Source organism: Xenopus tropicalis, chromosome 10 (genome assembly GCF_000004195.4).
Source record: "Xenopus tropicalis strain Nigerian chromosome 10, UCB_Xtro_10.0, whole genome shotgun sequence".
Classification (NCBI taxonomy): Eukaryota; Metazoa; Chordata; class Amphibia; order Anura; family Pipidae; genus Xenopus; species Xenopus tropicalis.
The window spans coordinates 29,169,747-29,197,236 of NC_030686.2; the positions used below are offsets into that span (position 1 = coordinate 29,169,747).

The 27,490-nt window shown below is 48.1% G+C and overlaps 1 protein-coding gene and 1 long non-coding RNA gene across 5 annotated transcripts in view; one reads left to right on the top strand and one right to left on the bottom strand.

The window, feature by feature from the left end:
* LOC105945762 overlaps nt 1–19,128 on the bottom strand; it is a 38,655-nt gene extending 19,527 nt beyond the window's left edge. Inside the window, exons 1-5 of one of the 4 annotated variants that reach the window (XR_004220679.1) lie at nt 19,024–19,128; nt 18,782–18,864; nt 16,554–16,636; nt 13,026–13,108; nt 6,681–6,763 (exon numbers count right to left, since the gene is read on the bottom strand). This is a non-coding gene — a long non-coding RNA (uncharacterized LOC105945762). Of the gene's footprint in view, nt 1–6,680; nt 6,764–13,025; nt 13,109–16,553; nt 16,637–18,781; nt 18,998–19,023 lie in introns of those variants that run through there. The other 3 variants (XR_004220680.1, XR_004220678.1, XR_004220681.1) reach the window with 3 other exon arrangements.
* A 186-nt stretch (nt 19,129–19,314) lies between these two features.
* The window catches only part of map2k6 (mitogen-activated protein kinase kinase 6), a 36,291-nt gene continuing 28,115 nt past the window's right edge, over nt 19,315–27,490 (top strand). The window contains 2 exon segments of the mRNA NM_001005653.1: nt 19,315–19,653; nt 26,763–26,832. Coding sequence (NP_001005653.1) covers nt 19,638–19,653; nt 26,763–26,832 — 86 coding nt within the window. The 5' untranslated portion in view covers nt 19,315–19,637.

Below are 27,490 nucleotides of genomic sequence, written 5' to 3' on the forward strand. Positions count from 1 at the left end.
AATATTGGTTGTAGAATTGAAGTTCTTATTATAACAGTTAGAGTGGGGGAGAGAGGTACCACCCGGAGACCCAAATGCCCAACTGCTGTGTGTTGGCCCCAAAATGGAGTGCAAGCTCTTTTAGCCTGAACCTCTGGTAGGGCAAACAATTTGAGGGTAATAGGTGCACTTCAACTATGTAAGTCTTTAGTAGACTTAGGGGTATATTTATCATGCTTTGTAAAAAGTGGAGTGAAGCATTACTGGTGATGTTGCCCAGGGCAACCAATCAGCAATTTCAACATTTGGAAAACAAACGCAAAGCATCTGATTGGCTGCTATGAGCAACATCACAGTAATATTTTACTCCACTTTTTACACAGCATGATAAATATAACCCTTACTATATCGAGATCCAAATTACAGAAAGACCCCTTATCAAAACACCGCAGGTCCTGAGAATTCTAAAAAAAACAGGTACCATTACCTGAAGTGTGTGTGCCAGCAGACTTCTTTTTGCAACCAGAATCCTGCTGGGGAGCACTGCAAGACATGATGCCACAATGGGCATGGGTGGAAGTGGGGCAGAGGTGGGAGGAAGTGGGGCAGAGGTGGAGGAAGTGGGGCAGAGGTGGGTGGAAGTGGGGCAGAGGTGGGAGGAAGTGGGGCAGAGGTGGGAGGAAGTGGGGCAGAGGTGGGAGGAAGTGGGGCAGAGGTGGGAGGAAGTGGGGCAGAGGTGGGTGGAAGTGGGGCAGAGGTGGGTGGAAGTGGGGCAGAGGTGGGTGGAAGTGGGGCAGAGGTGGGTGGAAGTGGGGCAGAGGTGGGAGGAAGTGGGGCAGAGGTGGGAGGAAGTGGGGCAGAGGTGGGTGGAAGTGGGGCAGAGGTGGGTGGAAGTGGGGCAGAGGTGGGTGGAAGTGGGGCAGAGGTGGGTGGAAGTGGGGCAGAGGTGGGAGGAAGTGGGGCAGAGGTGGGAGGAAGTGGGGCAGAGGTGGGAGGAAGTGGGGCAGAGGTGGGAGGAAGTGGGGCAGAGGTGGAGGAAGTGGGGCAGAGGTGGGAGGAAGTGGAGCAATGCTTCCAGATGTGACATCACATGGGGCAACAAATGGGCAGGGCTGAGCCTGCGCTACTAAGACGGGAGGGCTGAGGGCGCTAGACTTGCTAGCGGGAGTGGGGCACAGCGCCATCTTGGGAAAGGGTGGAAATGCTGGTACTGCATTGAGGCCAAACTGATGGCAAAAACTGAAAATATTGGTTGTAGAATTGAAGTTCTTATTATAACAGTTAGAGTGGGGGGAGAGAGGTACCACCCTGAGACCCAAATGCCCAACTGCTGTGTGTTGGCCCCAAAATGGAGTGCAAGCTCTTTTAGCCTGAACCTCTGTAGGGCAAACAATTTGAGGGTAATAGGTGCACTTCAACTATGTAAGTCTTTAGTAGACTTAGGGGTATATTTATCATGCTTTGTAAAAAGTGGAGTGAAGCATTACTGGTGATGTTGCCCAGGGCAACCAATCAGCAATTTCAACATTTGGAAAACCAACGCAAAGCATCTGATTGGCTGCTATGAGCAACATCACCAGTAATATTTTACTCCACTTTTTACACAGCATGATAAATATAACCCTTACTATATCGAGATCCAAATTACAGAAAGACCCCTTATCAAAACACCGCAGGTCCTGAGAATTCTAAAAAAAACAGGTACCATTACCTGAAGTGTGTGTGCCAGCAGACTTCTTTTTGCAACCAGAATCCTGCTGGGGAGCACTGCAAGACATGATGCCACAATGGGCATGGGTGGAAGTGGGGCAGAGGTGGGTGGAAGTGGGGCAGAGGTGGGTGGAAGTGGGGCAGAGGTGGGAGGAAGTGGGGCAGAGGTGGGAGGAAGTGGGGCAGAGGTGGGAGGAAGTGGGGCAGAGGTGGGTGGAAGTGGGGCAGAGGTGGGAGGAAGTGGGGCAGAGGTGGGAGGAAGTGGGGCAGAGGTGGGAGGAAGTGGGGCAGAGGTGGGTGGAAGTGGGGCAGAGGTGGGTGGAAGTGGGGCAGAGGTGGGTGGAAGTGGGGCAGAGGTGGGAGGAAGTGGGGCAGTGGTGGGAGGAAAAGGAGCAATGCTTCCAGATGTGACATCACATGGGGCAACAAATGGGCAGGGCTGAGCCTGCGCTACTAAGACGGGAGGGCTGAGGGCGCTAGACTTGCTAGCGGGAGTGGGGCACAGCGCCATCTTGGGAAAGGGTGGAAATGCTGGTACTGCATTGAGGCCAAACTGATGGCAAAAACTGAAAATATTGGTTGTAGAATTGAAGTTCTTATTATAACAGTTAGAGTGGGGGAGAGAGGTACCACCCGGAGACCCAAATGCCCAACTGCTGTGTGTTGGCCCCAAAATGGAGTGCAAGCTCTTTTAGCCTGAACCTCTGGTAGGGCAAACAATTTGAGGGTAATAGGTGCACTTCAACTATGTAAGTCTTTAGTAGACTTAGGGGTATATTTATCATGCTTTGTAAAAAGTGGAGTGAAGCATTACTGGTGATGTTGCCCAGGGCAACCAATCAGCAATTTCAACATTTGGAAAACCAACGCAAAGCATCTGATTGGCTGCTATGAGCAACATCACCAGTAATATTTACTCCACTTTTTACACAGCATGATAAATATAACCCTTACTATATCGAGATCCAAATTACAGAAAGACCCCTTATCAAAACACCGCAGGTCCTGAGAATTCTAAAAAAACAGGTACCATTACCTGAAGTGTGTGTGCCAGCAGACTTCTTTTTGCAACCAGAATCCTCCTGGGGAGCACTGCAAGACATGATGCCACAATGGGCATGGGTGGAAGTGGGGCAGAGGTGGGTGGAAGTGGGGCAGAGGTGGGTGGAAGTGGGGCAGAGGTGGGTGGAAGTGGGGCAGAGGTGGGTGGAAGTGGGGCAGAGGTGGGAGGAAGTGGGCAGAGGTGGGAGGAAGTGGGGCAGAGGTGGGTGGAAGTGGGGCAGAGGTGGGTGGAAGTGGGGCAGAGGTGGGTGGAAGTGGGGCAGAGGTGGGTGGAAGTGGGGCAGAGGTGGGTGGAAGTGGGGCAGAGGTGGGTGGAAGTGGGGCAGAGGTGGGAGGAAGTGGGGCAGAGGTGGGTGGAAGTGGGGCAGAGGTGGGAGGAAGTGGGGCAGAGGTGGGAGGAAGTGGGGCAGAGGTGGGAGGAAGTGGGGCAGAGGTGGGAGGAAGTGGAGCAGAGGTGGGAGGAAGTGGAGCAGTGGTGGGAGGAAATGGAGCAATGCTTCCAGATGTGACATCACATGGGGCAACAAATGGGCAGGGCTGAGCCTGCGCTACTAAGACGGGAGGGCTGAGGGCGCTAGACTTGCTAGCGGGAGTGGGGCACAGCGCCATCTTGGGAAAGGGTGGAAATGCTGGTACTGCATTGAGGCCAAACTGATGGCAAAAACTGAAAATATTGGTTGTAGAATTGAAGTTCTTATTATAACAGTTAGAGTGGGGGAGAGAGGTACCACCCGGAGACCCAAATGCCCAACTGCTGTGTGTTGGCCCCAAAATGGAGTGCAAGCTCTTTTAGCCTGAACCTCTGGTAGGGCAAACAATTTGAGGGTAATAGGTGCACTTCAACTATGTAAGTCTTTAGTAGACTTAGGGGTATATTTATCATGCTTTGTAAAAAGTGGAGTGAAGCATTACTGGTGATGTTGCCCAGGGCAACCAATCAGCAATTTCAACATTTGGAAAACCAACGCAAAGCATCTGATTGGCTGCTATGAGCAACATCACCAGTAATATTTTACTCCACTTTTTACACAGCATGATAAATATAACCCTTACTATATCGAGATCCAAATTACAGAAAGACCCCTTATCAAAACACCGCAGGTCCTGAGAATTCTAAAAAAACAGGTACCATTACCTGAAGTGTGTGTGCCAGCAGACTTCTTTTTGCAACCAGAATCCTGCTGGGGAGCACTGCAAGACATGATGCCACAATGGGCATGGTGGAAGTGGGGCAGAGGTGGGAGGAAGTGGGGCAGAGGTGGGTGGAAGTGGGGCAGAGGTGGGAGGAAGTGGGGCAGAGGTGGGTGGAAGTGGGGCAGAGGTGGGAGGAAGTGGGGCAGAGGTGGGAGGAAGTGGGGCAGAGGTGGGAGGAAGTGGGGCAGAGGTGGGTGGAAGTGGGGCAGAGGTGGGAGGAAGTGGGGCAGAGGTGGGAGGAAGTGGGGCAGAGGTGGGTGGAAGTGGGGCAGAGGTGGGAGGAAGTGGGGCAGAGGTGGGAGGAAGTGGGGCAGAGGTGGGAGGAAGTGGGGCAGAGGTGGGAGGAAGTGGAGCAGTGGTGGGAGGAAATGGAGCAATGCTTCCAGATGTGACATCACATGGGGCAACAAATGGGCAGGGCTGAGCCTGCGCTACTAAGACGGGAGGGCTGAGGGCGCTAGACTTGCTAGCGGGAGTGGGGCACAGCGCCATCTTGGGAAAGGGTGGAAATGCTGGTACTGCATTGAGGCCAAACTGATGGCAAAAACTGAAAATATTGGTTGTAGAATTGAAGTTCTTATTATAACAGAGTGGGGGAAGAGAGGTACCACCCTGAGACCCAAATGCCCAACTGCTGTGTGTTGGCCCCAAAATGGAGTGCAAGCTCTTTTAGCCTGAACCTCTGGTAGGGCAAACAATTTGAGGGTAATAGGTGCACTTCAACTATGTAAGTCTTTAGTAGACTTAGGGGTATATTTATCATGCTTTGTAAAAAGTGGAGTGAAGCATTACTGGTGATGTTGCCCAGGGCAACCAATCAGCAATTTCAACATTTGGAAAACCAACGCAAAGCATCTGATTGGCTGCTATGAGCAACATCACCAGTAATATTTTACTCCACTTTTTACACAGCATGATAAATATAACCCTTACTATATCGAGATCCAAATTACAGAAAGACCCCTTATCAAAAACACCGCAGGTCCTGAGAATTCTAAAAAAACAGGTACCATTACCTGAAGTGTGTGTGCCAGCAGACTTCTTTTGCAACCAGAATCCTGCTGGGGAGCACTGCAAGACATGATGCCACAATGGGCATGGGTGGAAGTGGGGCAGAGGTGGGTGGAAGTGGGGCAGAGGTGGGTTGAAGTGGGGCAGAGGTGGGAGGAAGTGGGGCAGAGGTGGGAGGAAGTGGGGCAGAGGTGGGAGGAAGTGGGGCAGAGGTGGGTGGAAGTGGGGCAGAGGTGGGTGGAAGTGGGGCAGAGGTGGGAGGAAGTGGAGCAGAGGTGGGAGGAAGTGGAGCAGAGGTGGGAGGAAGTGGAGCAGTGGTGGGAGGAAATGGAGCAATGCTTCCAGATGTGACATCACATGGGCAACAAATGGGCAGGGCTGAGCCTGCGCTACTAAGACGGGAGGGCTGAGGGCGCTAGACTTGCTAGCGGGAGTGGGGCACAGCGCCATCTTGGGAAAGGGTGGAAATGCTGGTACTGCATTGAGGCCAAACTGATGGCAAAAACTGAAAATATTGGTTGTAGAATTGAAGTTCTTATTATAACAGTTAGAGTGGGGGAGAGAGGTACCACCCGGAGACCCAAATGCCCAACTGCTGTGTGTTGGCCCCAAAATGGAGTGCAAGCTCTTTTAGCCTGAACCTCTGGTAGGGCAAACAATTTGAGGGTAATAGGTGCACTTCAACTATGTAAGTCTTTAGTAGACTTAGGGGTATATTTATCATGCTTTGTAAAAAGTGGAGTGAAGCATTACTGGTGATGTTGCCCAGGGCAACCAATCAGCAATTTCAACATTTGGAAAACCAACGCAAAGCATCTGATTGGCTGCTATGAGCAACATCACCAGTAATATTTTACTCCACTTTTTACACAGCATGATAAATATAACCCTTACTATATCGAGATCCAAATTACAGAAAGACCCCTTATCAAAACACCGCAGGTCCTGAGAATTCTAAAAAAACAGGTACCATTACCTGAAGTGTGTGTGCCAGCAGACTTCTTTTTGCAACCAGAATCCTGCTGGGGAGCACTGCAAGACATGATGCCACAATGGGCATGGGTGGAAGTGGGGCAGAGGTGGGAGGAAGTGGGGCAGAGGTGGGAGGAAGTGGGGCAGAGGTGGGTGGAAGTGGGGCAGAGGTGGGAGGAAGTGGGGCAGAGGTGGGAGGAAGTGGGGCAGAGGTGGGAGGAAGTGGGGCAGAGGTGGGAGGAAGTGGGGCAGAGGTGGGAGGAAGTGGGGCAGAGGTGGGAGGAAGTGGGGCAGAGGTGGGAGGAAGTGGGGCAGAGGTGGGAGGAAGTGGGGCAGAGGTGGGAGGAAGTGGGGCAGAGGTGGGAGGAAGTGGGGCAGAGGTGGGAGGAAGTGGGAGGAAGTGGAGCAGTGGTGGGAGGAAATGGAGCAATGCTTCCAGATGTGACATCACATGGGGCAACAAATGGGCAGGGCTGAGCCTGCGCTACTAAGAAGGGAGGGCTGAGGGCGCTAGACTTGCTAGCGGGAGTGGGGCACAGCGCCATCTTGGGAAAGGGTGGAAATGCTGGTACTGCATTGAGGCCAAACTGATGGCAAAAACTGAAAATATTGGTTGTAGAATTTAAGTTCTTATTGCAGAGGCGTTGGGACAGAGGGGATGGTGGGGCATAATGCTGTGGGTATGGATAAAGGTGGTGCTTGTACTTAGGTGCAATATGGGAGCATGATGGGTTGGAATTAGAAGCACTTACTTTTTGGAGGTACTATGTGATTCCTCTTAACCCATCCAGGCATTTCTATGTGTCTCCATTTTCTTGTTTGCTCCTCTCTGCTCCTGAGAAATCACAAGTTAGTTGAGATACCTCTGTGTGCTGCTTCTTCAACTACTAAACCCCTAACCCCCAGCCCCAAGTGTAGCCTCCCTGCAGCAGCCCATTGTTTGTAAGCAAACCCCCAGACCGGTTTTATCTGGCTGATTACACACACTCACTGCCCTTATGTGGCTTCCTTTGAATACACTCAGGCCAGCCTTATATCCTTGCCTGCTTATGTTGTACTCAGCCAGTGGGAACACTACAGAGCCGCACTGATTAAAAAAAAAAAACCTCCACACGGCGAAGTGACTAATCAGATAATGACTCCTTCCTCCACCTCCCAGGAAAGCTCCGCCTCCCTCCCCAGTCAGGAACTACACTTCCCATCATTCCTCGGAACGGCCGAGGTGGGAGGAAGTGGGGCAGAGGTGGGAGGAAGTGGGGCAGAGGTGGGAGGAAGTGGGGCAGAGGTGGGTGGAAGTGGGGCAGAGGTGGGAGGAAGTGGGGCAGAGGTGGGTGGAAGTGGGGCAGAGGTGGGAGGAAGTGGGGCAGAGGTGGGAGGAAGTGGGGCAGAGGTGGGAGGAAGTGGGGCAGAGGTGGGAGGAAGTGGGGCAGAGGTGGGAGGAAGTGGGGCAGTGGTGGGAGGAAATGGAGCAATGCTTCCAGATGTGACATCACATGGGGCAACAAATGGGCAGGGCTGAGCCTGCGCTACTAAGACGGGAGGGCTGAGGGCGCTAGACTTGCTAGCGGGAGTGGGGCACAGCGCCATCTTGGGAAAGGGTGGAAATGCTGGTACTGCATTGAGGCCAAACTGATGGCAAAAACTGAAAATATTGGTTGTAAAATTGAAGTTCTTATTATAACAGTTAGAGTGGGGGAGAGAGGTACCACCCTGAGACCCAAATGCCCAACTGCTGTGTGTTGGCCCCAAAATGGAGTGCAAGCTCTTTTAGCCTGAACCTCTGGTAGGGCAAACAATTTGAGGGTAATAGGTGCACTTCAACTATGTAAGTCTTTAGTAGACTTAGGGGTATATTATCATGCTTTGTAAAAAGTGGAGTGAAGCATTACTGGTGATGTTGCCCAGGGCAACCAATCAGCAATTTCAACATTTGGAAAACCAACGCAAAGCATCTGATTGGCTGCTATGAGCAACATCACCAGTAATATTTTACTCCACTTTTTACACAGCATGATAAATATAACCCTTACTATATCGAGATCCAAATTACAGAAAGACCCCTTATCAAAACACCGCAGGTCCTGAGAATTCTAAAAAAACAGGTACCATTACCTGAAGTGTGTGTGCCAGCAGACTTCTTTTTGCAACCAGAATCCTGCTGGGGAGCACTGCAAGACATGATGCCACAATGGGCATGGGTGGGAGGAAGTGGGGCAGAGGTGGGAGGAAGTGGGGCAGAGGTGGGAGGAAGTGGGGCAGAGGTGGGAGGAAGTGGGGCAGAGGTGGGAGGAAGTGGGGCAGAGGTGGGAGGAAGTGGGGCAGAGGTGGGTGGAAGTGGGGCAGAGGTGGGAGGAAGTGGGGCAGAGGTGGGTGGAAGTGGGCAGAGGTGGGAGGAGTGGGGCAGAGGTGGGAGGAAGTGGGGCAGAGGTGGGAGGAAGTGGAGCAGTGGTGGGAGGAAATGGAGCAATGCTTCCAGATGTGACATCACATGGGGCAACAAATGGGCAGGGCTGAGCCTGCGCTACTAAGACGGGAGGGCTGAGGGCGCTAGACTTGCTAGCGGGAGTGGGGCACAGCGCCATCTTGGGAAAGGGTGGAAATGCTGGTACTGCATTGAGGCCAAACTGATGGCAAAAACTGAAAATATTGGTTGTAGAATTGAAGTTCTTATTATAACAGTTAGAGTGGGGGAGAGAGGTACCACCCGGAGACCCAAATGCCCAACTGCTGTGTGTTGGCCCCAAAATGGAGTGCAAGCTCTTTTAGCCTGAACCTCTGGTAGGGCAAACAATTTGAGGGTAATAGGTGCACTTCAACTATGTAAGTCTTTAGTAGACTTAGGGGTATATTTATCATGCTTTGTAAAAAGTGGAGTGAAGCATTACTGGTGATGTTGCCCAGGGCAACCAATCAGCAATTTCAACATTTGGAAAACCAACGCAAAGCATCTGATTGGCTGCTATGAGCAACATCACCAGTAATATTTTACTCCACTTTTTACACAGCATGATAAATATAACCCTTACTATATCGAGATCCAAATTACAGAAAGACCCCTTATCAAAACACCGCAGGTCCTGAGAATTCTAAAAAAACAGGTACCATTACCTGAAGTGTGTGTGCCAGCAGACTTCTTTTTGCAACCAGAATCCTCCTGGGGAGCACTGCAAGACATGATGCCACAATGGGCATGGGTGGAAGTGGGGCAGAGGTGGGTGAAGTGGGGCAGAGGTGGGTGGAAGTGGGGCAGAGGTGGGTGGAAGTGGGGCAGAGGTGGGAGGAAGTGGGGCAGAGGTGGGAGGAAGTGGGGCAGAGGTGGGTGGAAGTGGGGCAGAGGTGGGTGGAAGTGGGGCAGAGGTGGGTGGAAGTGGGGCAGAGGTGGGTGGAAGTGGGGCAGAGGTGGGTGGAAGTGGGGCAGAGGTGGGTGGAAGTGGGGCAGAGGTGGGAGGAAGTGGGGCAGAGGTGGGTGGAAGTGGGGCAGAGGTGGGAGGAAGTGGGGCAGAGGTGGGAGGAAGTGGGGCAGAGGTGGGAGGAAGTGGGGCAGAGGTGGGAGGAAGTGGAGCAGAGGTGGGAGGAAGTGGAGCAGTGGTGGAGGAAATGGAGCAATGCTTCCAGATGTGACATCACATGGGGCAACAAATGGGCAGGGCTGAGCCTGCGCTACTAAGACGGGAGGGCTGAGGGCGCTAGACTTGCTAGCGGGAGTGGGCACAGCGCCATCTTGGGAAAGGGTGGAAATGCTGGTACTGCATTGAGGCCAAACTGATGGCAAAAACTGAAAATATTGGTTGTAGAATTGAAGTTCTTATTATAACAGTTAGAGTGGGGGAGAGAGGTACCACCCGGAGACCCAAATGCCCAACTGCTGTGTGTTGGCCCCAAAATGGAGTGCAAGCTCTTTTAGCCTGAACCTCTGGTAGGGCAAACAATTTGAGGGTAATAGGTGCACTTCAACTATGTAAGTCTTTAGTAGACTTAGGGGTATATTTATCATGCTTTGTAAAAAGTGGAGTGAAGCATTACTGGTGATGTTGCCCAGGGCAACCAATCAGCAATTTCAACATTTGGAAAACCAACGCAAAGCATCTGATTGGCTGCTATGAGCAACATCACCAGTAATATTTTACTCCACTTTTTACACAGCATGATAAATATAACCCTTACTATATCGAGATCCAAATTACAGAAAGACCCCTTATCAAAACACCGCAGGTCCTGAGAATTCTAAAAAACAGGTACCATTACCTGAAGTGTGTGTGCCAGCAGACTTCTTTTTGCAACCAGAATCCTGCTGGGGAGCACTGCAAGACATGATGCCACAATGGGCATGGGTGGAAGTGGGGCAGAGGTGGGAGGAAGTGGGGCAGAGGTGGGTGGAAGTGGGGGCAGAGGTGGGAGGAAGTGGGGCAGAGGTGGGTGGAAGTGGGGCAGAGGTGGGTGGAAGTGGGGCAGAGGTGGGAGGAAGTGGGGCAGAGGTGGGAGGAAGTGGGGCAGAGGTGGGTGGAAGTGGGGCAGAGGTGGGAGGAAGTGGGGCAGAGGTGGGAGAAGTGGGGCAGAGGTGGGTGGAAGTGGGGCAGAGGTGGGAGGAAGTGGGGCAGAGGTGGGAGGAAGTGGGGCAGAGGTGGGAGGAAGTGGGGCAGAGGTGGGAGGAAGTGGAGCAGTGGTGGGAGGAAATGGAGCAATGCTTCCAGATGTGACATCACATGGGGCAACAAATGGGCAGGGCTGAGCCTGCGCTACTAAGACGGGAGGGCTGAGGGCGCTAGACTTGCTAGCGGGAGTGGGGCACAGCGCCATCTTGGGAAAGGGTGGAAATGCTGGTACTGCATTGAGGCCAAACTGATGGCAAAAACTGAAAATATTGGTTGTAGAATTGAAGTTCTTATTATAACAGAGTGGGGGAAGAGAGGTACCACCCTGAGACCCAAATGCCCAACTGCTGTGTGTTGGCCCCAAAATGGAGTGCAAGCTCTTTTAGCCTGAACCTCTGGTAGGGCAAACAATTTGAGGGTAATAGGTGCACTTCAACTATGTAAGTCTTTAGTAGACTTAGGGGTATATTTATCATGCTTTGTAAAAAGTGGAGTGAAGCATTACTGGTGATGTTGCCCAGGGCAACCAATCAGCAATTTCAACATTTGGAAAACCAACGCAAAGCATCTGATTGGCTGCTATGAGCAACATCACCAGTAATATTTTACTCCACTTTTTACACAGCATGATAAATATAACCCTTACTATATCGAGATCCAAATTACAGAAAGACCCCTTATCAAAACACCGCAGGTCCTGAGAATTCTAAAAAAACAGGTACCATTACCTGAAGTGTGTGTGCCAGCAGACTTCTTTTTGCAACCAGAATCCTGCTGGGGAGCACTGCAAGACATGATGCCACAATGGGCATGGGTGGAAGTGGGGCAGAGGTGGGTGGAAGTGGGGCAGAGGTGGGTTGAAGTGGGGCAGAGGTGGGAGGAAGTGGGGCAGAGGTGGGAGGAAGTGGGGCAGAGGTGGGAGGAAGTGGGGCAGAGGTGGGTGGAAGTGGGGCAGAGGTGGGTGGAAGTGGGGCAGAGGTGGGAGGAAGTGGAGCAGAGGTGGGAGGAAGTGGAGCAGAGGTGGGAGGAAGTGGAGCAGTGGTGGGAGGAAATGGAGCAATGCTTCCAGATGTGACATCACATGGGGCAACAAATGGGCAGGGCTGAGCCTGCGCTACTAAGACGGGAGGGCTGAGGGCGCTAGACTTGCTAGCGGGAGTGGGGCACAGCGCCATCTTGGGAAAGGGTGGAAATGCTGGTACTGCATTGAGGCCAAACTGATGGCAAAAACTGAAAATATTGGTTGTAGAATTGAAGTTCTTATTATAACAGTTAGAGTGGGGGAGAGAGGTACCACCCGGAGACCCAAATGCCCAACTGCTGTGTGTTGGCCCCAAAATGGAGTGCAAGCTCTTTTAGCCTGAACCTCTGGTAGGGCAAACAATTTGAGGGTAATAGGTGCACTTCAACTATGTAAGTCTTTAGTAGACTTAGGGGTAATATTTATCATGCTTTGTAAAAAGTGGAGTGAAGCATTACTGGTGATGTTGCCCAGGGCAACCAATCAGCAATTTCAACATTTGGAAAACCAACGCAAAGCATCTGATTGGCTGCTATGAGCAACATCACCCAGTAATATTTTACTCCACTTTTTACACAGCATGATAAATATAACCCTTACTATATCGAGATCCAAATTACAGAAAGACCCCTTATCAAAACACCGCAGGTCCTGAGAATTCTAAAAAAACAGGTACCATTACCTGAAGTGTGTGTGCCAGCAGACTTCTTTTTGCAACCAGAATCCTGCTGGGGAGCACTGCAAGACATGATGCCACAATGGGCATGGGTGGAAGTGGGGCAGAGGTGGGAGGAAGTGGGGCAGAGGTGGGAGGAAGTGGGGCAGAGGTGGGGAGTGGGCAGAGGGGTGGAAGTGGGCAGAGGTGGGAGGAAGTGGGGCAGAGGTGGGAGGAAGTGGGGCAGAGGTGGGAGGAAGTGGGGCAGAGGTGGGAGGAAGTGGGGCAGAGGTGGGAGGAAGTGGGGCAGAGGTGGGAGGAAGTGGGGCAGAGGTGGGAGGAAGTGGGGCAGAGGTGGGAGGAAGTGGGGCAGAGGTGGGAGGAAGTGGGGCAGAGGTGGGAGGAAGTGGGGCAGAGGTGGGAGGAAGTGGGGCAGAGGTGGGAGGAAGTGGGGCAGAGGTGGGAGGAAGTGGGAGAGTGGAGCAGTGGTGGGAGGAAATGGAGCAATGCTTCCAGATGTGACATCACATGGGGCAACAAATGGGCAGGGCTGAGCCTGCGCTACTAAGAAGGGAGGGCTGAGGGCGCTAGACTTGCTAGCGGGAGTGGGGCACAGCGCCATCTTGGGAAAGGGTGGAAATGCTGGTACTGCATTGAGGCCAAACTGATGGCAAAAACTGAAAATATTGGTTGTAGAATTTAAGTTCTTATTGCAGAGGCGTTGGGACAGAGGGGATGGTGGGGCATAATGCTGTGGGTATGGATAAAGGTGGTGCTTGTACTTAGGTGCAATATGGGAGCATGATGGGTTGGAATTAGAAGCACTTACTTTTTGGAGGTACTATGTGATTCCTCTTAACCCATCCAGGCATTTCTATGTGTCTCCATTTTCTTGTTTGCTCCTCTCTGCTCCTGAGAAAATCACAAGTTAGTTGAGATACCTCTGTGTGCTGCTTCTTCAACTACTAAACCCCTAACCCCAGCCCCAAGTGTAGCCTCCCCTGCAGCAGCCCATTGTTTGTAAGCAAACCCCCAGACCGGTTTTATCTGGCTGATTACACACACTCACTGCCCTTATGTGGCTTCCTTTGAATACACTCAGGCCAGCCTTATATCCTTGCCTGCTTATGTTGTACTCAGCCAGTGGGAACACTACAGAGCCGCACTGATTAAAAAAAAAAAACCTCCACACGGCGAAGTGACTAATCAGATAATGACTCCTTCCTCCACCTCCCAGGAAAGCTCCGCCTCCCTCCCCAGTCAGGAACTACACTTCCCATCATTCCTCGGAACGGCCGAGGTGGGAGGAAGTGGGGCAGAGGTGGGAGGAAGTGGGGCAGAGGTGGGAGGAAGTGGGGCAGAGGTGGGTGGAAGTGGGGCAGAGGTGGGAGGAAGTGGGGCAGAGGTGGGTGGAAGTGGGGCAGAGGTGGGAGGAAGTGGGGCAGAGGTGGGAGGAAGTGGGGCAGAGGTGGGAGGAAGTGGGGCAGAGGTGGGAGGAAGTGGGGCAGAGGTGGGAGGAAGTGGAGCAGTGGTGGGAGGAAATGGAGCAATGCTTCCAGATGTGACATCACATGGGGCAACAAATGGGCAGGGCTGAGCCTGCGCTACTAAGACGGGAGGGCTGAGGGCGCTAGACTTGCTAGCGGGAGTGGGGCACAGCGCCATCTTGGGAAAGGGTGGAAATGCTGGTACTGCATTGAGGCCAAACTGATGGCAAAAACTGAAAATATTGGTTGTAAAATTGAAGTTCTTATTATAACAGTTAGAGTGGGGGAGAGAGGTACCACCCTGAGACCCAAATGCCCAACTGCTGTGTGTTGGCCCCAAAATGGAGTGCAAGCTCTTTTAGCCTGAACCTCTGGTAGGGCAAACAATTTGAGGGTAATAGGTGCACTTCAACTATGTAAGTCTTTAGTAGACTTAGGGGTATATTTATCATGCTTTGTAAAAAGTGGAGTGAAGCATTACTGGTGATGTTGCCCAGGGCAACCAATCAGCAATTTCAACATTTGGAAAACCAACGCAAAGCATCTGATTGGCTGCTATGAGCAACATCACCAGTAATATTTTACTCCACTTTTTACACAGCATGATAAATATAACCCTTACTATATCGAGATCCAAATTACAGAAGACCCCTTATCAAAACACCGCAGGTCCTGAGAATTCTAAAAAAAACAGGTACCATTACCTGAAGTGTGTGTGCCAGCAGACTTCTTTTTGCAACCAGAATCCTGCTGGGGAGCACTGCAAGACATGATGCCACAATGGGCATGGGTGGGAGGAAGTGGGGCAGAGGTGGAGGAAGTGGGGCAGAGGTGGGAGGAAGTGGGGCAGAGGTGGGAGGAAGTGGGGCAGAGGTGGGAGGAAGTGGGGCAGAGGTGGGAGGAAGTGGGGCAGAGGTGGGAGGAAGTGGGGGCAGAGGTGGGAGGAAGTGGGGCAGAAGGTGGGTGGAAGTGGGGCAGAGGTGGGAGGAAGTGGGGCAGAGGTGGGTGGAAGTGGGGCAGAGGTGGGAGGAAGTGGGGCAGAAGGTGGGAGGAAGTGGGGCAGAGGTGGGAGGAAGTGAGAGGCAGTGGTGGGAGGAAATGGAGCAATGCTTCCAAGATGTGACATCACATGGGGCAACAAATGGGCAGGGCTGAGCCTGCGCTACTAAGACGGGAGGGCTGAGGGCGCTAGACTTGCTAGCGGGAGTGGGGCACAGCGCCATCGTTGGGAAAGGGTGGAAATGCTTGGTACTGCATTGAGGCCAAACTGATGGCAAAAACTGAAAATATTGGTTGTAGAATTGAAGTTCTTATTATAACAGTTAGAGTGGGGGAGAGAGGTACCACCCGGAGACCCAAATGCCCAACTGCTGTGTGTTGGCCCCAAAATGGAGTGCAAGCTCTTTTAGCCTGAACCTCTGGTAGGGCAAACAATTTGAGGGTAATAGGTGCACTTCAACTATGTAAGTCTTTAGTAGACTTAGGGGTATATTTATCATGCTTTGTAAAAAGTGGAGTGAAGCATTACTGGTGATGTTGCCCAGGGCAACCAATCAGCAATTTCAACATTTGGAAAACCAACGCAAAGCATCTGATTGGCTGCTATGAGCAACATCACCAGTAATATTTTACTCCACTTTTTACACAGCATGATAAATATAACCCTTACTATATCGAGATCCAAATTACAGAAAGACCCCTTATCAAAACACCGCAGGTCCTGAGAATTCTAAAAAAACAGGTACCATTACCTGAAGTGTGTGTGCCAGCAGACTTCTTTTTGCAACCAGAATCCTGCTGGGGAGCACTGCAAGACATGATGCCACAATGGGCATGGGTGGAAGTGGGGCAGAGGTGGGAGGAAGTGGGGCAGAGGTGGGAGGAAGTGGGGCAGAGGTGGGAGGAAGTGGGGCAGAGGTGGGAGGAAGTGGGGCAGAGGTGGGTGGAAGTGGGGCAGAGGTGGGTGGAAGTGGGGCAGAGGTGGGTGGAAGTGGGGCAGAGGTGGGAGGAAGTGGGGCAGAGGTGGGTGGAAGTGGGGCAGAGGTGGGAGGAAGTGGGGCAGAGGTGGGTGGAAGTGGGGCAGAGGTGGGTGGAAGTGGGGCAGAGGGTGGGAGGAAGTGGGGCAGAGGTGGGTGGAAGTGGGGCAGAGGGTGGGAGGAAGTGGGGCAGAGGTGGGTGGAAGTGGGGCAGAGGTGGGTGGAAGTGGGGCAGAGGTGGGAGGAAGTGGGGCAGAGGTGGGAGGAAGTGGGGCAGAGGTGGGTGGAAGTGGGGCAGAGGTGGGAGGAAGGGGGGCAGAGGTGGGTGGAAGTGGGGCAGAGGTGGGAGGAAGTGGGGCAGAGGTGGGTGGAAGTGGGGCAGAGGTGGGAGGAAGTGGGGCAGAGGTGGGTGGAAGTGGGGCAGAGGTGGGTGGAAGTGGGGCAGAGGTGGGTGGAAGTGGGGCAGAGGTGGGAGGAAGTGGGGCAGAGGTGGGTGGAAGTGGGGCAGAGGTGGGAGGAAAGTGGGGCAGAGGTGGGAGGAAGTGGGGCAGAGGTGGGAGGAAATGGAGCAATGCTTCCAGATGTGACATCACATGGGGCAACAAATGGGCAGGGCTGAGCCTGCGCTACTAAGAAGGGAGGGCTGAGGGCGCTAGACTTGCTAGCGGGAGTGGGGCACAGCGCCATCTTGGGAAAGGGTGGAAATGCTGGTACTGCATTGAGGCCAAACTGATGGCAAAAACTGAAAATATTGGTTGTAGAATTGAAGTTCTTATTGCAGAGGCGTTGGGACAGAGGGGATGGTGGGGCATAATGCTGTGGGTATGGATAAAGGTGGTGCTTGTACTTAGGTGCAATATGGGAGCATGATGGGTTGGAATTAGAAGCACTTACTTTTTGGAGGTACTATGTGATTCCTCTTAACCCATCCAGGCATTTCTATGTGTCTCCATTTTCTTGTTTGCTCCTCTCTGCTCCTGAGAAAATCACAAGTTAGTTGAGATACCTCTGTGTGCTGCTTCTTCAACTACTAAACCCCTAACCCCCAGCCCCAAGTGTAGCCTCCCCTGCAGCAGCCCATTGTTTGTAAGCAAACCCCCCAGACCGGTTTTATCTGGCTGATTACACACACTCACTGCCCTTATGTGGCTTCCTTTGAATACACTCAGGCCAGCCTTATATCCTTGCCTGCTTATGTTGTACTCAGCCAGTGGGAACACTACAGAGCCGCACTGATTAAAAAAAAAAAACCTCCACACGGCGAAGTGACTAATCAGATAATGACTCCTTCCTCCACCTCCCAGGAAAGCTCCGCCTCCCTCCCCAGTCAGGAACTACACTTCCCATCATTCCTCGGAACGGCCGAGGTGGGAGGAAGTGGGGCAGAGGTGGGAGGAAGTGGGGCAGAGGTGGGAGGAAGTGGGGCAGAGGTGGGTGGAAGTGGGGCAGAGGTGGGAGGAAGTGGGGCAGAGGTGGGTGGAAGTGGGGCAGAGGTGGGAGGAAGTGGGGCAGAGGTGGGAGGAAGTGGGGCAGAGGTGGGAGGAAGTGGAGCAGTGGTGGGAGGAAATGGAGCAATGCTTCCAGATGTGACATCACATGGGGCAACAAATGGGCAGGGCTGAGCCTGCGCTACTAAGACGGGAGGGCTGAGGGCGCTAGACTTGCTAGCGGGAGTGGGGCACAGCGCCATCTTGGGAAAGGGTGGAAATGCTGGTACTGCATTGAGGCCAAACTGATGGCAAAAACTGAAAATATTGGTTGTAGAATTGAAGTTCTTATTATAACAGTTAGAGTGGGGGAGAGAGGTACCACCCGGAGACCCAAATGCCCAACTGCTGTGTGTTGGCCCCAAAATGGAGTGCAAGCTCTTTTAGCCTGAACCTCTGGTAGGGCAAACAATTTGAGGGTAATAGGTGCACTTCAACTATGTAAGTCTTTAGTAGACTTAGGGGTATATTTATCATGCTTTGTAAAAAGTGGAGTGAAGCATTACTGGTGATGTTGCCCAGGGCAACCAATCAGCAATTTCAACATTTGGAAAACCAACGCAAAGCATCTGATTGGCTGCTATGAGCAACATCACCAGTAATATTTTACTCCACTTTTTACACAGCATGATAAATATAACCCTTACTATATCGAGATCCAAATTACAGAAAGACCCCTTATCAAAACACCGCAGGTCCTGAGAATTCTAAAAAAACAGGTACCATTACCTGAAGTGTGTGTGCCAGCAGACTTCTTTTTGCAACCAGAATCCTGCTGGGGAGCACTGCAAGACATGATGCCACAATGGGCATGGGTGGAAGTGGGGCAGAGGTGGGAGGAAGTGGGGCAGAGGTGGGAGGAAGTGGGGCAGAGGTGGGTGGAAGTGGGGCAGAGGTGGGAGGAAGTGGGGCAGAGGTGGGTGGAAGTGGGGCAGAGGTGGGTGGAAGTGGGGCAGAGGTGGGAGGAAGTGGGGCAGAGGTGGGAGGAAGTGGGGCAGAGGTGGGTGGAAGTGGGGCAGAGGTGGGAGGAAGGGGGGCAGAGGTGGGTGGAAGTGGGGCAGAGGTGGGAGGAAGTGGGGCAGAGGTGGGTGGAAGTGGGGCAGAGGTGGGAGGAAGTGGGGCAGAGGTGGGTGGAAGTGGGGCAGAGGTGGGTGGAAGTGGGGCAGAGGTGGGTGGAAGTGGGGCAGAGGTGGGTGGAAGTGGGGCAGAGGTGGGAGGAAGTGGGGCAGAGGTGGGTGGAAGTGGGGCAGAGGTGGGAGGAAGTGGGGCAGAGGTGGGAGGAAGTGGGGCAGAGGTGGGAGGAAATGGAGCAATGCTTCCAGATGTGACATCACATGGGGCAACAAATGGGCAGGGCTGAGCCTGCGCTACTAAGAAGGGAGGGCTGAGGGCGCTAGACTTGCTAGCGGGAGTGGGGCACAGCGCCATCTTGGGAAAGGGTGGAAATGCTGGTACTGCATTGAGGCCAAACTGATGGCAAAAACTGAAAATATTGGTTGTAGAATTGAAGTTCTTATTGCAGAGGCGTTGGGACAGAGGGGATGGTGGGGCATAATGCTGTGGGTATGGATAAAGGTGGTGCTTGTACTTAGGTGCAATATGGGAGCATGATGGGTTGGAATTAGAAGCACTTACTTTTTGGAGGTACTATGTGATTCCTCTTAACCCATCCAGGCATTTCTATGTGTCTCCATTTTCTTGTTTGCTCCTCTCTGCTCCTGAGAAAATCACAAGTTAGTTGAGATACCTCTGTGTGCTGCTTCTTCAACTACTAAACCCCTAACCCCCAGCCCCAAGTGTAGCCTCCCCTGCAGCAGCCCATTGTTTGTAAGCAAACCCCCCAGACCGGTTTTATCTGGCTGATTACACACACTCACTGCCCTTATGTGGCTTCCTTTGAATACACTCAGGCCAGCCTTATATCCTTGCCTGCTTATGTTGTACTCAGCCAGTGGGAACACTACAGAGCCGCACTGATTAAAAAAAAAAAACCTCCACACGGCGAAGTGACTAATCAGATAATGACTCCTTCCTCCACCTCCCAGGAAAGCTCCGCCTCCCTCCCCAGTCAGGAACTACACTTCCCATCATTCCTCGGAACGGCCGTAGGAAGTGCGCATGCGTATTGCGCTCTCGGGGTTCCAAGTTTGGAGCTTTTCAGCTGGCAGCCCTGGCCCATCATGTAGGTGCAGAGCCCGGGCTCTCGGCTGCAACTGCAAAGGGGATATCAGAGAGAGAGGGAAAAGGAAAGCGACATTGAGAAGGGGAGGGCTGTTTGGCCAGTTTGCATTTGCTACTTGCACTTGTGCAATTCCACAGATCCAGCCGAGCGAGGAGTCCTGCAGCAGCCCGATCCTGCATAAACTAGACTGGGAGCCTGCAGTTTGCATCTTTGTTGTACAACTAGAGAGAGAGAGAGGGGAGAGGCAAAGTCTTTTGTGCACCCCTCCCCCAGCCCAGCACAGGGGAGAGAGAGAGAGAGAGAGAGAGAATGGCTCAGCCGAGAGGTAAGAGCGCTGCACTCCAAAGATCCATCCAAAAAATGCAAAAACTACTGCATGTAGGGGAGAGTGCATGCATGCATTTAATTCCAGGCACATGCACTGAGAAGTTTGAGCCTTCCCCAGTTGAGTTGCATTTCCTGTTTGGTGTGTGCCCTTTGCTGCAGAGTTCCTGCAAGGCAATATGTCTGATTAAACCAGGAACACTTCTCGGCCCTCCCTGTTTAAATCCTTTTTTATTACTGATTTTTCCATGCATTTTTAGAAACGTTGACTGTTTTTGATTGCTAGAGTCTCTTGTTATAGAACCTACCCCTTTTTGCCAGCCTGCATTGTGCAAACTTCATGCTCAGGAGAGTTAGCATGCATTGCAATAGATGCATTGGTGTATGCATGTTACAGATTGAGGGATTTTTGTGCAGCGTTTTAGCTGCGTCTTTTCTGCAGGGTTGCAGGGATTCGGGTAAACACCCCTAGCTCCTTGATATTGAAATTTATATATTTTTTATATACTTTTTCAATGCATATTTTACTTAGATTTTTGTTTGCAAACTTGCTCTACATAGGCCTTTAGGGTTTGCATTGCTGCAGCCTGGAGAATGCATAGCGCAAGGGAATTCTTGCAGAGTTGAATTGCTTTGCATGAATAATTTCAGTGCATTTGCACACTGCAGACAGAGGGATTTAATAGCAGGATTGTAGTGCTGGGGCTTCTGCAGAAATAGTTGGTGTAAGGCAGGGCTTGCATTTCAGCTGTGCATTCTTCAGATGGGATTACTGGGTTCCCTTTCTTTGCCTTTTGCACAGTCAGGCTCATTATTGATTGGCACAGATCTTAACCAGCACGACTACTGCACTCTTTAGCCTCGCTGACGCCGCTGCACTGCAGAGCTGTACTGAGTACACACACTGCTTTCTTCTACGTTTGCATCTTAAATAAGCCTCTCGGGAGGGAAGGAGTGGATTCCTTCTTTATTGGTTTAGCACTACATTTCCCAGCACCCCTAGCAGGCACAGGCTGTCAGGGCATGCTGGGACATGTTTCATAACACTCAGAGGCCTGCAGGTTGATCATCTAAGGCCCTGCACAGGTTATTGACATTTCACTGTAAAAATAAATCCACTGTTATTATAATCTTGACCCAACTGTAAATGATATAAAATTAGTATTGAAAATCTGCCTGCATTGTCAAATGTGCCCTTTAACCTTTTTGTTGCTGGCAACGCATTGTTCCAGCAGTTCTGTTTGCCCATGCTGTGTACCTGTTACTGAATAGAACAGTATCACATACTTTGCACTGGCTTACACCAACCTTGGTTTACTTACTGATCTAAATATATTGATTAATACTATATATATATATATATATATATATATATATATATATATATATATATATATATATATATATACAGAGATGCTTAATATAGAGAATTTTTTTTTTATATTTTGTTGTTCTTTGCTTTTCACACAAACAATAGCTTTTTCTACATCAATGGTTGGAGCAGGGAAAGCTGGAATCTTAGATCTGATTTCAAGTGCTCAGCTTAGGGATTCTTTAAACCTGACAGCCCTGTTTTATCTGCACGTCCTTAGTGGAGAAGATACAGGTTGTTCCCATTACATTTTCCTGCTGGTGCAAATTTGACAGAGGGCAAAACTGGTTAGAGGCAGTATCCCATAGCAACTAAACATATCATTGGTCTTAGGTAGTATGTCTTTACTTGCTTTTGCAGGACCAATTATGAAAATATACTATACAGCACTATCCTGGAGTCTGTGTAGCTGCACAGGTATATGTTTCCAGAAATCCTAAATTTGGACAGGAATGAGGAAATATGTACAAACAAAAGTGCCACCCTGGTGGTATCAATTATTTCACGAGACAATTCCTTATCATGCTCTAACTAATCTTCTGGCTGGTCCCCCAGGGAGTAAGCCACACAGTTTGGAACCTAAAGGTGGCCATACACCTAAAGGTGGGGCATATCTGGCGAATTCGACCATTTGGCCCTAGGACCACATCAGTGAGCCAATGTGGTCCCGACAGGAAAATCAAACCTGTATGATCGGGATCTGGAACATTTTAAGCAAGATATAAATCGTGTAGGGTCATAAAGGGTGTCTATACACAGGCAGATAAGCTGCCGACTTGGTCTGTAGCTGAAATCTGCATGTGTATGGCCTCCTCAATTTTGAGGCTTGTTTAGCTGGTGGCCCTCCAATAATTGTAATTGCCTTTAGCCTCCCCAAATGTCCACTGTTGCCTTTGCTTGACATTATCATATAATAATAGATTAGATTCAAGTTTATCGTCATGTTATACACATGTATAAATACAGGGTAACGAAATGTGGTTTAGCGTCCAATCAGAAATGCAAAAAGCAGCAATGTGATATATATAGTATATACAATATGATACAATGTACAATGTAGTACAGTGAAATTGAAGTAGATTGAAATACCATCTAATCCCTAAACATGTGGTGTACTGGATAAAGAGCTCACTACAGAGAAAGTTGAACAGTATTTCAAGTATTGATTAGTGCACAGTTCCATTAATCACACTGCTGTTCAATTTAGTTGCATGCTTTATTTCAATCCTGCCACTTTTCTGTAAAGTGCAGACCACCAAAGTTTAGCATGTGTCAAATACTGTGTGCTTTAACTTTAGATATACAGGTATGGGGTCCCTTATCTGGAAACCCGTTAGCCAGAAAGCTGTGAATTACGGAAAGCCTGTCTCCCATAGACCTCATTTTAATCAAATAATTCAGAATTTTAAAACTGATTTCCCTTTTCTCTGTAGAAATAAAACAGTACCTTATAATTGATCCCAACTAAGATATAAATAATCCTTATTGGATGCAAAACAGTCCTATTGGGTTTAATTCATGGTTTATTGATTTTCTTTAGTAGACTTAAGGTATGGAATGGAAATTACGGAAAGACCCCTTATCCGGAATACCCTTGGTCCCAAGAATTCTGGATAATGGGTCCTATACCTGTATATTCAGGTATCTCTGGTCTCATGCAGCAGCCTTATAATAGAGGTACATAATCTTTTTAGGATAGTATTTGGATGCTTTCCATACACCAGGATAGGAATTGGCAATGGCTGTTGCCATAGCTTTTCTTGGAATACCCTCCAAAACTTGCCAAAGACATGGTAGTAGGTCTGAATTCTCCAAAATGCAAAAATATGGCTGGGAAATGTTTTTGTTGGATTATCTGCTGTTCTATAAATAACACAATCTCTGAGTCTAAAGTTTGTTTGTGCTTCAGGATACATATCCTCAGTACCGGGATGATAAACATTCGTACTCCCAGAAAATTGTTTGTTGCTACTTCTCCTGGTGATCCAAGATTATCTGTACCCGTCAAAAATCTCATGGTCTCCTTCTGTGTCTCAGCAACATTGCTGCACATGTGGCACCATTTTTGTTTCTGAGAAATCACCAGGCCGAAGGGAGTTGTAGTCACAGGTTGTCATTGTTTTACTGGGTCACAAACATTTCAAAACCGGATACAGTCTAGTGAAAGCCTGCTTTTGGGGATTGATTGACCTTGCAACAGGCAGGTATTTTATTGTACAGGTTTGGAATCTGTTATCCGGAAACCTATTATCCAGAAGGCTCCAAAATATGGGAAGGCCATCTCCCATAGAGTCGATTTTGATTAAAAATGCAATATTTTTAAAAATGATTTTATTTTTCCTCTGTTATAAAACAGAACCTGTTACTTGAATTAAGATATAATTTGTACTTACTGGAGGCAAAATTATCCTATTGCATTTTATTTAATGTTTAAATCATTTCTTAGTAGACTTAAGGTGTGGTGATCTAAATTACGTTTAGACATCTTTTCCGGAAAACCGCAGGTACCGAGCATTCTGGATAATAGGTCCCATACCTGTACAGACGAAGTATTCTGAGAATGTAAGGCCTGATGGCACATCTTGTGGTTTTCAAATTACAAAAGGTTACTGCAAAAGGGTAATTTGTAGTGAAGTTACTTGTGTATATGCTACCCAAAGGTTGAATTACACCAGGCCATATAGTATAAGAAATGTAATTGCCAAAGCAAATAGCCTGTTGTGGCATGGTCCTTGGTACTTTACTTCTTACATTTAAATTGCCACTTTACTTTATGAACAGCTGGGGGTCCATGAAACATTAAAGTTCATTAGTGCCACCAAGTTGTAAAATAGCAATATTTACTGATGCATTAAGCTTATGCTAAACCAAGAATAGAAAATGCAAAGATCTTTTCTGAATAGGCTTTTAGAATGTATAAACTGCCCTGTGGTAAGTGCTGATCTGATCATAATTAATTTGGGTACAACCAATTGAAATAACCATGGTTTGTCTACCTACCTCCTTGCTTCAGTCTGCTTCACTTTGAGTGAGATGATCTAAATGTGTCTAGTATGATATATGGTATGTTATTTCTGTTGGCTCAAGAATTATGAACAGATTTTTGTTGCAAAACAAGGAGGTTCAACTGGTCCTTTGGTTCATCATCCAATTTATTTTTGTGGGGGGGGGGGTCTCCGTGATCCCATTTAATAAAGTGAAATATTTTCCTTCAATAGACTATAGTAAATAAAATAATTTTACATATTTTTTTCTATATTCACAAGTCTGTGTGTAGCGAATACAGGTTAGTCATCCAAGGTGTAGACATGTCAAATTTCTTGCATAACAAGTTAAAGATCACAAATGGAGAGCAAGTCAAGGCTGAAACTGCATTTGACATTGTGCCATTCATGCTCATGTGAATTATTCAGAAAGATCGTTTTATGATTTCCTGTGCTATATGGACTGGAATTGCTTAGCATTTCATGAGCATACATTTAGTTATTTTGGGCCTTAGTTCTGCACTGGCTGATGATATTGCATAATAAATCACATTTATCCATAGTTGTCAAGTATTATCCATTATTTACCAAGGACAGCCCCTAGATTTAACTATTTTGTCTCAGTGTGTCTGTGTTTTTCTTTCAAAATGACCAACTGCACAGATGGTTTTCAGTGGTTTAATCAGCAGAGTAGTTCTGTGTCTGCCATAACCATAATTATTAAGCATATCATATACATTAGGTGTGGCGAATTGTGCTGCCATTCTGGAAAGTTCTTATATAATAAAGAATAAAGGCCTAGCCACAAACTGTCTGTGGTAAATACTTCCAAACACTTCTATAATTTTAGAAGGAGTAAATTAATAAAAAAATAATAGTAATTTATATAATTTAATACAGTGAAACCTCAATTTTACTTACCCTGATTAAAATTTCCCCTCATTTTTAAAAATTTTTGCGGCCCCACCAATATATAATCCAGTTTTGTGGTCCCAAAAAAATTAAAATGAGAGTTCTGCTGTATCGTTGTTTAGAAGTCAAATAACTTTACCATAAAGTTAATAGACCTTTCCTGCCTTGTAAAAAAAAATGTAATAACAGCCTTGTTCTTATTTCTTTACTGGGGGTGAGGGGTCCTAAAACCATTCAAAGTTATGGGACATTTCAATTGTTGCAATTGTAGATTGTAAGCTCTTTTGGGCAGGGCTCTCTTCACCTCTTGTGTCTGTTATTGATGGCTTTATATGTCACTCTGTATGTCCAGTGTATGAAACCCACTTATTGTACAGCACTGCGGAATATGTTGGTGCTTTATAAATAAATGTTAATAATAATAATAACCGTTATGGCTACTCAAATGACCCACTGTCCTTCACAGAACACTTCCTATTGCTTTAAATCAGAGGCAATGGTCTCTATGCACAGATTTTCGTCACCCAAGGACACCCCATTTTCTGTAGGGTGGCTCCCTCTGCACTTCTCATTTGAGTAAATGGGGAACATTCTACCAAAGTTAGCAGGTGTTTTAACCACCACCACAGGCCGCAACATTCGGAACATCCAGTGTGCCAATCCCTTATGGGGGTATTTTCCTTTGAAAGAGGAACTTTTGCAGGGACAACAATGAAGACTTGTGAGAGAAATGGAAATGATATTTTTATATAAAAAAGTATTTTCCTTCCAGCAATGTTAAAATATCTCTGCAGTATTAAAAACAGCAGAGTAATTTTGATGTAGAGGGAAAGAAAGGTTTAATAATTGCTTTGGCATCCATTTAGGGACTGAGGATAAAATGTGGTGAATTAATGGAATATCTTCATTTGTATTTGCAATTAGGGTAGTAAATCATCTCTGTTAAAAAATGTAAGAAATCAGCCAATGAATAAGCTGCTTCCATTGTTGCCGTTTAGGTCTCGGTGCCCTACAGACAGCTCTGGCACACCCCTCTTATTTTTTTACTGTTGTCTCTTGAGAAAGGGAAACTATGTATTATGCTAATATCTGCCTTGGTGGCTTTCCTAGTGGTTTTCAAGAGTAAAGGCTCAATAAACCCGTCGGTGCTGTGTATAGGCAATGTAAAAATGTGCCTCAATCTGCACCCAGGCCTACAAGCAGTTCTGCAAGTGCTCTTCAGGTGATAGGTGCCTGGAAAAGTGAGAATCTGGTTCCCAAGCAGGTTTTTAAATTGCTTGAAGATTTTGAGGATGGCCACCTTGTGACCCATTCATATTTGTTTCAGGTAAATTACACCTGTTTCTCTTTTACCTATGCCAAGACCGTATGCGTCTGGAAGTGGCACGGGTTAAGCATTGACCGGTGTTTTATTTTGGTTCTGTCCAACTGTTGTAACATCATAATCGTATAGTGATCGTTTGGTGATGACATTTGTTATAAAGTGTGTTTTAGAGGTGGCTCACTAAACCTAATGTACTGTCTACTTTCATATACAATATTATTCGAAGCCACTTCAAAGTTCCATGACCTGTATAAAAGTGCTTGGCCTGCTGCCTTATATGATCATGGAATGACATATGTTTTATAGAGGTGGTGCATTATTCTTTATATATTTACAAAAATAAACCTAGTCTCACAAGTTTTTGGTAATCAGAATTTGGATTGCACTTTCATACAAAAACTGCTCATATGCATTCGTTACACCAGAGATAAGCATGTCTATATTTTTAGCACAAGCACGTTATTATAAATTCAGCGAGATTGTGCTCTGCGTCTTAACATATTTTGTTTTGATTTTAGGCAAGAAGAAAAATCCTGGGCTGAAAATTCCAAAGGAGGCATTTGACCAGCCACAAGTCAGCTCTCCGACGTAAGGATTTTATTTATATATATATATATAAATATATATTTAATGTTTTTTTGTAATCTCCTTTACAGCAAAAAGGTTCACATGATAAATGAAATGTTAAAGGAACATTATACCATCAGAATGCATGTTTACCAATATAAAATTATTATAATAAGTGACCTATTAAAGAGCCTTTCAAAATTGACATATACATAAGTAAATATTACCCTGTTACATCTTTTACCTTGAGCCGCCATTTTATGATGGTCTGCATGCTCCCTAAGGACACAGTTAAGTTATTATTTGGCTGATGTATGCTAGCATGTATGTGGATTGTGTGTGCGCACAGTAACTCATAATGGCCAGAGTAACAGACTTTAGTGCTGAAAATGTTAGTGTTTCAATAATGGGATTATTCAATACTACTTATTAATGTATTTTGCATAAAAAAAGCTTTATTTACACAAAATAACCCTTCTTAGCATGTAAATAATATCAGGTTGTCCTGCCTGACCTTATTGGTTTGAATGTCAATAATTAAAAAATGTTAACTATAACATTTAGATGATGGTGGGCTGATATATGAACGTTGTACAAGTGTAGCTGCCATTATCAGCAATTAGTTTAAATAGTCTGCTACAAGCAGGAAACTAAAAGCAAAGACCTGTTTGTTTATGTT